Below are 14,131 nucleotides of genomic sequence, written 5' to 3' on the forward strand. Positions count from 1 at the left end.
TTATTATTTTATAAATATATTATTATTTATATGTGTGTGCATGTATGTATATATTTTCATTTTTAGAGACATTAGTATAGTGATAAATATGAAATCTTGCATGATTAAGAAATCTAAAACAGACACCAAGTGTAGACTTAAATGCCTTCATATTTGAGGGCCAGAACATACATGGCCATTATTTTCCATCCAAGGTCACAAACTAAGAATTGGATTAAACTTTAGCAGAGGTTTTGGAAAACTAATAATACCATCAAGAGTCAAAAATGTAACTAACAACTTAAGTAGCCTCGATGTAGCTGAAGACAGATTACTGAAAGTTGCAGATAAGCAGCAAAAAAGCCCGATTAAAAGAAACAGAAGTTTCCCAGGCAAACCCTCTCATTCAAAGGAATATTTTGTTAAGACTGACAAATTTAGAATCAGAACACTGGCAACTTCAAGTTTTTAGGCAACATCAGAATGAGGGACTACCACACAAAGAACAGCGTGCACACATTAGGATAACATGATTTCATTTTTATATTTCCACTTACACCACTCTCTCAATGAATTTTTTCTGATCCTCAGGAATAGTCACAGGACACTTTGTGGCATTAGGGGAAATGTACGATAGGGTCCCTGCACCATTTGCCTGAGAACGTTTTTCATCATACTGCTCCCGTAATTGTCTTTCCTCTTCCTGATTTAAATATGGGATTCCTAAGAAAAACATTGTACAGGTTTTATCATTAAAAGCAGGCTAATACTGCACAGCTCAGAGAGGCTTAGTCACTACCCCAGTCATGTTACACCCTATAAATTGGGAGGTGTGAGGGAGAGAAATCTGTATCCCTCAAATATTTCTTCTAAGTTTCCCTTTCCGTATCTCTAGTTGCAATGGACTTCTTTTGAGAGAGCCAAAAGCAGTGGCACCTTCAAGTCTAAATGAGTCACAACCACTTTAGGCCCTGCTCCTGCAATCTGATCCTCACAGGCAGACGCCTATTTCTGTACAGAACCTCACTGAATTTGATGGGCCTTCAAATTGTTGATACATGACCGGGGCTTCTAAGTGCTACCACAAAGCAAATAAATAAGGAATAGGGATCTACCCACATGGATACAGTTTAGCATCAGGGCAACAGGTTGCTATAGATGTCAAGGAGCTTTGAAGTAGTTGCTATGTATCTCACAGAAAAGATTTGCAAAATATCAGAGCCCTGCAGGTACTAATTACCTTAAGAAACCTGCTGAAATAGGGAAGTGTTAAGCAGAAGAGTGGCATTATATAGGTTCCTAAATTGAGGAACAAGTCAAATGACTCTGGCACTGGCATATTAAGTATCACAATTATCTAGTCCTTAATTTTACAGTGTGACAAGCTAGGAAATGCCATTATTCCAGCAGTAAAACCTATGAGAAAGTTCTTTTGGAAAGATTACAACTTTGGTTTGTGTTTGACCACTGAAAAACAATTATCACTAAACTATGCTTAAACAAGTAGGCATTCAACTGTTTCTAAGAAAATGTAGATGGACATAGTCACTTTCCCTTCTCCCCCAACAAACACTGTATAGAACTTCATTTGCATTATTAAAACACCAAATAAGCTATAACCTTAGCAACTTTACCAAAAGGTCAAAATGTACGTTTTGCCTTTTGTTTTAAACAGGAAATGGAGGAAAAGAAAGTCAGTCTATAAAAACAGGTTGTAAAATGAAAGAAAGCTTACCATTACGAAAAACTTTATTAAAATCAAAACCTTGGTTTGCTAAAAAGTCTATACTTGAACTCTGCAAAAAGAACAAAAAAACAGCTTTGTGACTAGTTGTACATCACTGAAATTTCAAAGGTCAATTAAAGAACAACCCAGGTACTTTCCTCAAATATATTTGTTTTAAAAAACCTATAACAACTTTTTTCTTTGTCAAAGTATTAGGTTAGTGAACTCAAGAAAGTTAGTCTGTGCAATGAAATAGTTTATTAAAAGATAAAGTTTAATAGAGTAGAATAAGTCATTCATAATTAAATCTCTCCATCAGTACTTTGTCGCGTACTTGTTCCTAACAGATAATCCATGACTTGCGCACGATGAACAACAATACATCCCAAAACCTTATCAAACCCACCATAATACCAATTAATATGTAGTACACTGTTTAAATTATACTAAAAAAACCACTTTGAAGCAATGTACCATTTTGATTTTAGTTAGAAGCTACAGAATCATGATTTTAGTTTGCCCAGAGAGCCAAGTGAAGCTCAGGATTGTTTAAAGTGTACCCTTCCAAACAAAAACCTTACAAATGCATCTACAGGAGCCATTTTGGCAATGAGACTCATGATATCCAGGGTAAAATGGAAACGAGCAAGGCAGTAGTTTCTGCCATTGGCAAAACACAATATAATGGCAATAAGGATGGAAAGGAGTGTAAAGCTTTCTACGTACGTATCTATTACTATATAGATTTTTTTTTAAAATACATAATCTACTTTCGGTCACAAGAAGAGAAGTGCATTCTGGGCTCTATCAAGCTACACATGACTTGTACCACTCTTTGTTCTGGCACAAAGGTTCAACAACTGTTAGAAAAAAAGAGTCTGGTCGACAAAACATGAGGCTATACACTGATGATGTCTGCTGCCTTTCCTTTAGAGCTTAGCACTGGCTATGAATCCCAATCTTTGGTATACTGATTATATTTTTAATGAGGTATGGATGAGAGACAGGAGAAAAATAAAGACATAGGAGAGAAAGAATTGTGGCGGAGGGACCAGAGGTGGAGGGGGAACAGGAATCAAGTGAAGAAACTGGTGCGGCAAAATCCCATGAATCCAGAAATTCTCACAACAGCTTTGGGAAGCAATGAGAGAGAGAGGGGGAGAATAAGAATGGATAGGAAGAGAAATCAATAAAAAAGCTGGATAAGAAAATACTTTATAATGTCATAAATCTGATTGTCAGCTTCAGACAGTCACCTGTCACCAGAAAAAATTAAGACCTGTATTATGCAGCAGGAGTTTAAAAAGGGGCATGACCTTTACTTCATTTTTCACCCTAGTTTTCTTCATTTATAGAATATGGTTACTAAGACTTTTTAGTGAAACTTGCTTCCTTCTCTATGCACTGGGGAAAAAATTCATGAAGAAGGAATTATACATAGGCAAAAATGCTTCAGGGACTAACCAAAATTGACACCACTACAGAAGTTTCCCAAAAACCATTTTGAAAAGTTTTCCAATAGCAATACATATAAACCTGTTTTTCCACTAACCTGACAGACAAACTTGACATCTGGTGAACTTCTATTGAAGGGTTTTGGAAAAATATAGAAGTTAAATGATTTCATTATATATCTGTGAAAGGTAAGAGTTACAAGTCAAAATAGAGCTTATCAATATTACCTAGCATAAAAAAAAGTTAGTCAAGGAAACAACATACTTAGCTTCTGTGTGGTCAGATTTAAAACTACAAAGGCCAAACTGAAAAAGCAAGAAATCCATGGAATGCTGAAAAGGAAAAATAAGTGAGAGTAATGGTTACAATACATTTTGAAATGCAACTGAGAGGCACTCTGGGAAAAAATTATTTGTCTGAGCCTCAGATATCTGTACCTTATTGATAAATATCGGCACTACTAGGTTACCTCAAGTGAAAATGCCTTGGCATAATACCTTAGTTTAAAAATGACCTTTGGCTACATAAGTCTCATGTTTAAAAAGAAAATTATTCTTACAATAACATTCTATTTATCTTCTGAAGTTTAGCATTTCATTTTTACCTTTTCTTCATTTTTGCAACTTTTTTCTGCACTTCACTCGGCTTCGACAATGAATGGACTAAATTTTCACTTTGTTTCTCATGCAGTAGGGCAATACTGTTTCAGCTTCCATAATTGCAAAGGTATGAACTAAAACCAGCTTTTTAGAAACAAGTTCTTTTCTATTTATATTAAAGGGACACCACCAACTTGATCTGTTCAACTTCAAAGTAGGTTCTGAGGATGTACATGCCTCAACTACCTCCTGACAGCTTTTCCAATGTTACAGCTACCTTTTCGAAAGTTGTGTGTATAGCAATGGAGAAGGGAAACAACCCACAAGAGGTGAGCCTGATAGACTATTCAGGTGGAGACAGTAGAACTCTACACAAAGAGCTAAAAAATCCAGAAAGTAAACAAAATGGAAAATAGAACTATTCTTCTAATATCTTGAATTCTAATCATCCTAACTGTAACCTCTAACAATAGCAGATAAAATATGCAGATATATGATTTAAGTTTGGTAAATTCTTGCTTTAAAAATGTAGTGTTGGGGCCAACAGTCTCTTTAAGGAGATAAATTTAGTAGCTTTTATAGTTAACAGCAAATATGCATGCTCATAAGCTTAACAAGTATTTTACAAGAAAAGGGCTCCTTTCCTTTCTGAGATATAATCTTAGTTTTAAATAGTACTGAAAGCTTTTGGCATTTTCCTTCTCGTGACTGACAGTCAACTTAATCCCAAGATCTGAAAAGTAATTTAAGCACTTCCAGTAGAAGATAGTAGTATTTTGGGAGGGGGCGGGGGAAAAGATACCTATTACAGCTTCAGTAGTCAAAGTTGTTAAGTGTAAGCTGTTGCCACAACACCCTTTCTAAAGTCATGTCTACACAGTAGGTTAGCGCACAGCAAGTGGGGGTATAAATCTATAGCACTTCAGCATGCCACGCAGTGACAGTCTGCATGGACCCTGCTGCTGCACACTCAAAGTTCTCTGGTGCACTTTGTGTTATTGTGCAGCAGTAAGTACACATGGATAGTAAGTGCGTCACATGCTGGAGCACTGTAGATTTATACCCCAGCTTGCTGAATCTTAACTGTTCATCTAAACAAGTCCTAGCACCAAGTTGCAATTCTCTCTTTTCCCCATTTCATCTGGCAGCTGCCAAAGGGTTCTTGTTTGGTGGTGTGTGGTTTCTTCCTCTCTCCCTCCCTCCCCTTTTACACACACAGGCAATCTGGCCTTGTGTACAATGTCAGATATCAGATTCCCACCTTCCACTATTTGTCTAGCATGAGAGTTCTCAAGCTTATTTGATTGGGTCCTCCTTCTTTGTGTCTGTAGTAATTTACACAAACACAAACACACACACACACACACCACCACACAGCTCTGAAGGCAGAGTGGAGAACAGTGGCTGCTGGCTGGGCGCCCAGCTCTGAAGGCAGCAGTATGGCAGCAGGAGCACAGAAGTAAGGATGACAATGTGAAAAGTGATATTCATCAATATCACTTCACAGCAGATTTAGTACCCCATTGCCGCCCTTACTAAAGCTGATGCCATCTCAGGACTGTCAACCAGAGCCCTGCCACCTCCAGATGAGGGATTGGGAGGCAAGAGAAGGAAAGCCTGAGCTGCCTCCTGGTAAGGTGAAGGAGAGCCTCCTGTCATGGCCCTTCTGCATAGGCCCCAGCCACCCAGGACTGACAGCCAGAACTCTCAAAAAAAGGCACTCATCTCATGCTTCCCCTTAACACATTCGTACACCTCTGTTAGGAGGTCCACCTCATAGTTTGAGAATCGCTGGCCTAGCATCAGTGACACTTACATTGGCAAAAGAACTAGTGTAGACTGAACACGGGCGCTTGACCACCATGACATCTGGCACGTGCCCACTGTTAGACCAGTGTTAGACCAATGCTGGAGGCTCTCAAAACAGTTAGCATAGACATTGCCAGACTCCTGCTTAACAGGATAAGCATGGCCTTACTGAAACACTCACCAATTGCCGTAGACCAGTGATTCTCAACCTATTGACCACTGTGAGCCAGGTGTGTGGCCCACAATGCATTATGTGGGCTCTTGAACACAGGTTGAGAACCACTGCTGTAGACTAAATAGATCAAAAGTATTGTTTTTAAATCAATAACTATTTTAACCTAATGTAAATTTAAAATCCTACTTGTCTCCACTGTTTCCCTGTCAACATCCTGTCAGCAGCCAAATATTAGACTACAGGCAAAGTTAAACATTTAGCCTATTTTTACTGCTGGAATTCAAGTTTTTAATCTATGAGTACTATTTAGAATGAAGCAGAAATCAATTTGTCTCAGAATAATGCCTATCATGACATACTGATATACTACTAACAAATCTAACAGTTTGTTCTAGTCTCAGATACATTGCACCTCCTACCAAAGATGGCAAAATACTTAAAATAGTTTCATTTTAACTCTTAAGTTTTACTTTTACCTTTTTAAGTTTTTGATACCTTTCTTCTGGTGTGTCAAAGCCATTGGTTAATGTGCTAACAGATGGCCCATCACTGATTCCTAAAAAATATAGAAAATATTACATAAAAATAAAGCTATTTGAAGACAGTAGGTGAGGAGCAGCAACAAAGGACAATTATTAAGAAGTCTGCCACTATATAACTAACATAATATTACATTACATGTGTATAAGTTACTATTCAACTGAAAATAAACCTCTTCCATTACAGGTGAGCATCCCTCTTTAACCAAAAGCCAATTAAACGATGTCATTCTACAATCTGGTGAGTTCAGAGAAGACAACATGCTAGCAGTGAAACCATGTTCTAGGGAAAACTATGAAAGCCTCACTTGTGTCATTCACTAGTTAGATAAATAATCCTGATAGAATGGCATGTGGTACCAATGACCAGATGGTGATGGGTCTCAAGCCACATTACTGGAGCCAGAAAGAGAGTCAACAAAGTGACAAACCGACAGGAGTGTGAAAAATATTGTCAAGTGACTGTTGGCCTCTCTTTTTCAATACATAACCCAAATGTACAGTGTTTAATTTAACATTTTGATCTAGTTTTTGTTTTTAAGTATTTCTGTTTCCTATTCAGGCATCCTAGAACAACAGAAAAGTCTAAAGACAGCTATTACATCTAACAGCAATAGGAAGTCCATAAATCAAGTGGCTGCAGACTCATTACAGCAGATCTCTCTTAGCCCATTTGCTAATACTCCCCCTTCCCAAGGAGTGCTGGAACAATTTTTATAGTGGGGATGCTGAGAGGCCATGAACCAAACTGTAAATCCCATATATAAGAAAACCACTTCAAGTCAGGGGGCATGGCACCACCCCAGCACCCCTAATTCCAAATCTATGACGTTCATAAAATAATCTTAACAGTACCTGAAAATTCGCCATCAATAGCCAAAAAGTCTGCTTCCTCGATGGCTTCATACACTTTATTTAGGTTATCCTTAAAATCTATAAAGAAATCATTACAAACATCCCTGAGAACAAGGCTATTATCAACTCGGGAACATCCATCCCGCCCCCCACCGCACGGGAGCTAGACAGCAGGGCCCTGAGAGCCACCCTCTGTCTCGCAGCCTTTTTAAAAGACTCGGTGTCCAGTTGCAAGGAAAACCATCGTTTTAGAGATAAACCGACAACCCCGGGCCTGCAGAGGTGAGGACCAAATGCAGAGCGCCCAACGACTCGCCTCAAGTTCCGCGGTTTCCCCGAGCGCACAGAGGCCAGGGCCGCGTCAGCGAAGGGCCTCAAGCAGCAGCACAAGTGCCGGGCTTTGGGGTGCAGACAGCGGGCCGGAGGTCACAGCTCGGCCAGGTACCGCGGCACTGTCCGCGCGTGGAGCCCCGGCCCCTGTGAGGCAGCGGCACGCAGCCCACGTACCGCTCCACGGCCCCTCACTCGGGGGCGGCTGGGCTGAGCCTGCCCTGCCTGGCGCCCTCTCGCGGGGACTCCCCTCTCCTCGGAACCAGGAGCCTCCTGGCAGGGGCACGTGCAGCCCCCGAGCACAGCGCAGCCCCGGCTCCTACGCGAACGGGCCGGCCACGGCACCGAGGAGGCTCTCGGGGCCCGCCCGGGGACCGGCCCAGGAGGAGAGCGGTAAGGCCAGGCCCTGGGAAACCAGCCCCCGGCCGGCGCGCGTCCCGCCCTCACTCACTGCTCCTGATGATCTCCATCCCCGCAGCCCGCACCAGCCCGGCCGGAGCCCCGCTCTGCAGCGTCCTGAACCCGGCTCTGCCCGCGCCGAGCACTTCCGGAAACAACCCTCCTCCCCCGCCGGGCACGTGAGCGCTCACGTGAGCGGCCCGAGTCCGGAGGCGGGCGGGGACAGCTGCCATATTGTCCCCCGGGGCGGCAGTGCGGGGGGGCTTTTTTAGGGGTTTGTGTATAGTGGGTTTTTACGCGCAGCCGCACTCGGAGTTCCGCAGCGCGAGCGAGGTGGCTGTCGTACCGCCGGCTCCTCGGCGAGCCGCAGCCCACGCAGCGGTATCCCCAGCCCTTCTGTTGGCGGTGTCACTATTGATAGTTGCACCCCGCGGATTCCCTCAGCTCATGGCGCCCTCCCCGGGGCCCTTCCTCCCGCCCCCATTTAGCCCTGAGCCCCTCACTTCTCCCTGAAGGTCCAGCTTTTGCCCTCCCAGGATCCCCAGGCAGGAATCACAGCTGACCGCCCCTGTCTCCACAGTGCGTGCAGGGTCCCTTTCATTTTCAGGTAAATGAGGGGTTTGCTATAAGAATATTTTACATTGTTATTTGACTGCTGTGTCCTTAGCGAGGTACAGCAGAGGAACTAGGCCCAGAAGTAACAAAGGTTCACCTGAGAACCCTCTGGAATGTAGGTAAACAAATTTAAGCTCCTGCGGAGATGCCACTAGATCAATGGAAGCATTCTTCCAGCAGCCTAGCTACTGCATCTCAGAGAGATGGATTTACCAGACAAACCCCCTCCATAGTGTAGTGCAGGGGTAGGCAACCTATGGCATACATGCGGAAGGCAGCACTTGAGCTGATTTTCAGTGGCACTCATACTGCCCAGGTCCTGGCCACCGGTCTGGGCGGCTTTGCATTTTAATTTTAAATGAAGCTTCTTAAACATTTTAAAACTCTTATTTACTTTACATACAACAATAGTTTAGTTATATATTATAAACTTATAGAAAGAGATCTAAAAACATTAAAATGTATTACTGGCACTTGAAACCTTAAATTAGAGTGAATAAATGAAGACTCCGCACATCACTTCTGAAAGGTTGCCAACCCCTGGTGTAGTAAGTATCTACAAGCTACACCAGTGCAAGTGCAGCTTTTTTTTAAGAAAAGATTTTAGGGCTTGTCTGTCCACACTAAAAAATAGTACCACTTTATATTGGTATAGTTAGAACAGCAAAAACCCCTCGTGTTGTTGCAGTTATACCAGTATAAAAGTTCTTATCAATAGAGTTTATTCTAGATTATGAATAAAAATAAAATATCAGTATAAATGCATCCAGACTACGGCTATTACCAATAACTGTGTGGGGGACGAGGATCACATCCCAGACAGACTTTGTTATACCAGTAAAACTTTTGAATTGACCAGTCTCATATTGGTCCCACTGAGATTAATAGCCACACTCCAGTTGACTTCCTGGTAGCGTAATACTTCATTTAGGAATGGTAATTCATAGATAATAGCTGCAGTTACATACTGCACTTGTTTAAAAGCATATGAATTTCACCAAGGAACTTTGAACTATATGACAGTACAAGAACTAAAAGAGACCCATATAATGAAAAAAACTGCATCAGTTAACTTGTTTTATCACACAAAAAGAAGAGAAAGGACAAGTAGTTTAGATACTCATTGTTTATTTAATACAAAGCTCACATTACAGATCATAAAAAAAGTCTGCATAATCTTTGCTCTTGTATTCTCTACTTCAGATTCAGAAGTTAGTTTAAGTGAAGAAAAATATTAAGGGACATATACCTACAGCATTTTTTTAAAGTTTAAAAATCAAAGAAGTTTTAAGATTATAAATATAGCAATGCTGAAAATGCTTAGAGATCTAAACAGTTTTCTCCATAGTTATATTCTGATTAATAATCTAGGCAGGATTACTGAAATATAAGGATCTAGAGTTTGGTTTCATTCAGACTCGAGTGACTCAGGCTTTGTCCTTGTTCTGTGACTTTCATACAAGATCTGTTCAGAAAAAATCTCCAACTTCTAAGTAGCTAGTATTGCACACAACCTGGACATAGGGGAGAAAGCTCACTTTTCAGTTAATATTCTTAATTATTACTTGTATAAATGTTTAAGTTTGTAATTTCTTTTACATTCAAATCCAGTCCTGCTCAGGCACTTTTTTGAGTAGGGATGTTTAAGCTGTTCAGTCACTCGGGTTCCCTTTCTCCCTCCCCTCTCCCATAAAACCAAAAATGTTTCTTTTTTAGGTAATGCTCCCACCTGTCTGGAATCTCAGTAAACTCTAATGATGGTACATCCTCAAACACTAGGGCTGAAGTGAAGGGAAACTGGGCTTTGTACCAACAGTTAAAGAAATACTTCATTGTAATATGAGACTTAGAGTTTCTAATTTTACTGATAACACCAATGTAAAAATATTAAGACATTTTTACATTATGATTACTGAGTTTTTAGTTGTTTTACTGCAAGTTCTACATATTTTCAACATTCAAACCAGCAGCTAATGCCAGCCATTTCTTATTACTAAAATATTTTAGCAACCTTCTTCCTCTGGTCTCACCATCCCACAGGTCAATACCATTCACTAGACTCTAAAACAGCAAGATATTTAGGAATACTTAGGAAGACACCGTGGTAAGTAGATCTAAGTACATTGACTTCGGCTACGCTATTCACGTAGCTGAAATTGTGTATCTTAGATTGACCCCGCGTAATAGTGTAGACAAGTTTGTGAGAATCTTAAGTAACAAAGTCTTTACTACATACTATAGCATTTTTTAAAGCAAAAATAGCTAAAGAACATAAGTGAAAACATGATCCATATTTATCAAAAACCTTTTCTATTTAAGATATTTTATAGCTATATAATTTAAATATTTCTAAAATACTAATCAGTACACCCCCTCCCACTACAGAATCAAGATTATTTCAAAGCAAGACCCTTAGCACAGTTTTTATATTTTATTGTAAATTACACCGCTAATTTGACACTTCTTACAGCCAATTAGCAGCCAATGATACAATTTTCACGTTTCCTTCCCTTCCCTTAATAGATATATCATATTGGGCAGAGGAGGAGTCAGTGTAAAATAGCTAAAAGAAAAGGTATATGATAAATTACTTCTTAGAATGATTAGTAAACAGTATCTATTTATTTATTATAAATGATAATACAATAGAATAAAATCAATTTTGATAATACTTGCCCTGAATTTGGGGGATTAGTGGATTCTTTTTCCATTTGAAGGATCAAACCAATTGAAAGGTCTGCACAGTCTTTAAGGGTTTTTTGTTTGGTTTTGTTTTGTTTTTTCTGTTACCATGACAGCATTTATCAGCAAACTTTATAATATAAATATCATGCTTAGGGAACAAACAAGTTAGCTGAGTTATGTTAACATCATAATTTTAAGGCTTCTAACTAACAAGTTTTGATATTTCTTTACAAAATGAGACATTTAATACATGTCCTATTACATCCAAATGCATCAGTCTATATTTCCTGGAATGCAAGGCTAGTCTCTAACTAACAAAAGGTCACAATATCAACTGAAAGCAATGGTTATCTTAATTAGAATATTTACAATTCCTTCATCAACACAGAAGTATAATCAATTAAAACATTGTCTTCTAACACCTTCACAATCAATTAATTGACCCTTGTAAAGACAGTATAACTGCAAGTTAATTAAATGAAATAAGCAACAAGTTTCCACTTCTTCAGACCTAAAGAACAGATTGATTCAATTAGTTGAAAAATATACCATGCTCTTAAGGATTTTTTTCTGACGACTTGTTTCAGGAGCTCTGATATTTGCTGTTTTTTCCTCCAGTGCCTTTAATTTATTTGTTTTGATTGAACTAAAAAGGAATCAAACAGTCAACTATGGTTAAAATCAAATAAAATTTAACTTTGAGTAATATTATGTATTTGATTGGTGGTGTTTGAACTGTTTCTTTTAAGTATTAAAGTAGTTTCTTAAGGCCAGATTTTTAAAGGAATTTAATTGCCTAAAGATGTAGAAAGGTGGCTAGTGGGATTTTCAAAAGCACCTGGAGCATAAATCCTATTCTTTCCAAAATCTGCACCTTAGGCCCTAATCCTGAAATGTGATGCATACATGTGGACCCTAGCACTCATATGGAGCCCTGTTGACTTAATTGCATTGCTAGATTTGGGATTTTGTTTTTTACTAGATTAAGGCTAAAAGGGTCCTTGAATCCAAATTTATTGCTGTGATATCTGAACAGTGATCATTTGGATTCTGATATTAAGAGTTGGAAAAATACATGTATTCCTGGGCCTAAATGACTCTTGATTTAATCTATGCTGATGGATTGATGTAACTTATTTTCTATAATGCTTGGCACATGAGCCTCAATTTTTTTTCATATGTAGAATCTTTTTGAGTAAATTATATATTTTCAATGTGGTCGTTTTTTGGTCTTGTTTGATTTTTTACGCCAAAACTATGTTTATGGATACATATTTTATACAGGATTATTAGCGCCTAGTTTTTAAGAAACTTTGGTCTCTGAAATAGATCATTTAACTTTGCAATTTGTTGATAGACTTCTTTTCTTTACAAATTACAGCCCTGAATCTGTAAAAATTTAAGTGTGAATTTAATTTTTTGCACTATGAGTAGTTTTATTGAAGTCAATTAAGTTTAATTTTGTAATAGGATTCCAGATGGAGCCCCATTGACTTCTAATGTTTCAGTCCTGCAGACTGACTAGTGGAGCTCTGCATAGACGTAAGGGTTTCAGGATCAAGGACCTAGTCTTTTCATATATGTAAAAGTATATGGTGCTTTTTGTTGTTTTTTATGTATACTTTTCCATATAGGTTTTGCTTTCTCATAGAAACAAGTTACAGAAAGGTCTTTGAAACACCTATGATTTTTATTATATCCTGTTAATTTTTATGAATTTAAAAAGTAGTATTTTAAACTGGAACACAAGGTTTGATTTAGCTCTTCTGAGGGCTACCTTAAGTAAAGATTTGGGATAAATGATTTAAAACAATCAGAATTGGATCTTTCATTCTCTCAAACCCAAGTTTGTTCAACACAGTTAAAACCCTGATCTTCCACTCATCTTTACTCACATGAGTAAATAATAATATTCATGAGTAAGTATTTACAGGATTAAGCTATGATTTGCAATACACAATAGACTGAACATTTAAATCCCATCAGAATTGCAAAGGCCTTTAATTTCTTCTTAAGGTATTATTCCTTCTGCACTAGAATCGAGTGGATAGATCTCCAATATAGTGCTTAGCTGAGTTAGCTCACAATCCTGCAAACACTCTTATGCTTGACTTTACTACTGTGAGGATCCCCTGTAAATCAATGGGACCACTCACAGTAATAAAGTTACACATGCATGGTAAGTGTTTGCAGGAGAGGGCCTTAACTGTAAGTGCTTTGGGGGCAGGGACTGATTTTTTTTAATCATCTGTTGTTCAGTTCCTGGCACAATCAGATCCTGGCCCATGAGTGGAGATCATGGGTGCTTCTAGAATACAAATAAATAACAAAGTTAACTTTAACCAATTAGGAAAGCCTCACAGATGGGCCACATACTGGGGTGGAACTCATTAGAGAAGGGAAGGTATAAGGATGAAAAGGACAGAGGTGATTTTTTTCTTTCCACTTTTGGATGCCTTGACCTTTTAGGATACAGAGATCTAAATAAGATTGCACAGAAAATTAATACTAAGTTTTTGAAGTATATTTTCTTGTTATCTTATAAAGCTTTTTAAAATTGTCAGTTCATAATTGTTTGTTTTTACTTCCATGTTATTTCAGTATACATTTTCTTTTTTGCATGTTTCCTTTATAGTTTACTATATATAAAATAAAGGTTGAACATACTTATTTTCTGTGTATATTATAAAACATAAGAACAGCCATACTGGGTCAGACCAAAGGTCCATCTAACTCAGTATCCTGTCTATCGACAGTGGCCAATGCCAGGTGCCTCAGAAGGAGTGAGCCTAACAGGTAATGATTAAGTGATCTCTCTCCTGCCATCCATCTCCACCCTCTGACAAACAGAGGCTAGGAACACCATTCCTTACCCATCCTGGCTAATAGCCATTAATGGACTTAATCTCCATGAATTTATCCAGTTCTCTTTTAAATGCTGTTATAGTCCTAGCCTTCACAACCT

At 38.8% G+C, this 14,131-nt stretch overlaps 1 protein-coding gene across 5 annotated transcripts in view; it reads right to left on the minus strand.

The window, feature by feature from the left end:
- The window catches only part of PARN (poly(A)-specific ribonuclease), a 139,197-nt gene extending 131,151 nt beyond the window's left edge, over positions 1-8,046 (minus strand). For 4 of the 5 annotated variants that reach the window (XR_012656503.1, XM_032779662.2, XM_075069266.1 and 1 more), the window contains exons 1-7: positions 7,919-8,030; positions 7,138-7,215; positions 6,220-6,299; positions 3,425-3,492; positions 3,258-3,339; positions 1,715-1,775; positions 537-702 (exon numbers count right to left, since the gene is read on the minus strand). Coding sequence is in view for 4 of the 5 variants with exons in the window: in XM_032779662.2 (XP_032635553.1) it covers positions 537-702; positions 1,715-1,775; positions 3,258-3,339; positions 3,425-3,492; positions 6,220-6,299; positions 7,138-7,215; positions 7,919-7,937 (554 nt within the window). In the remaining variant the exon portion in view is untranslated. Of the gene's footprint in view, positions 1-536; positions 703-1,714; positions 1,776-3,257; positions 3,340-3,424; positions 3,493-6,219; positions 6,300-7,137; positions 7,216-7,918 lie in introns of all 5 variants that reach the window. The other variant, XM_032779661.2, reaches the window with a different exon arrangement.
- Between the last annotated feature and the right edge of the window lie 6,085 nt (positions 8,047-14,131).

Source organism: Chelonoidis abingdonii, chromosome 9 (assembly GCF_003597395.2).
Source record: "Chelonoidis abingdonii isolate Lonesome George chromosome 9, CheloAbing_2.0, whole genome shotgun sequence".
Lineage (NCBI taxonomy): Eukaryota > Metazoa > Chordata > Testudines > Testudinidae > Chelonoidis > Chelonoidis abingdonii.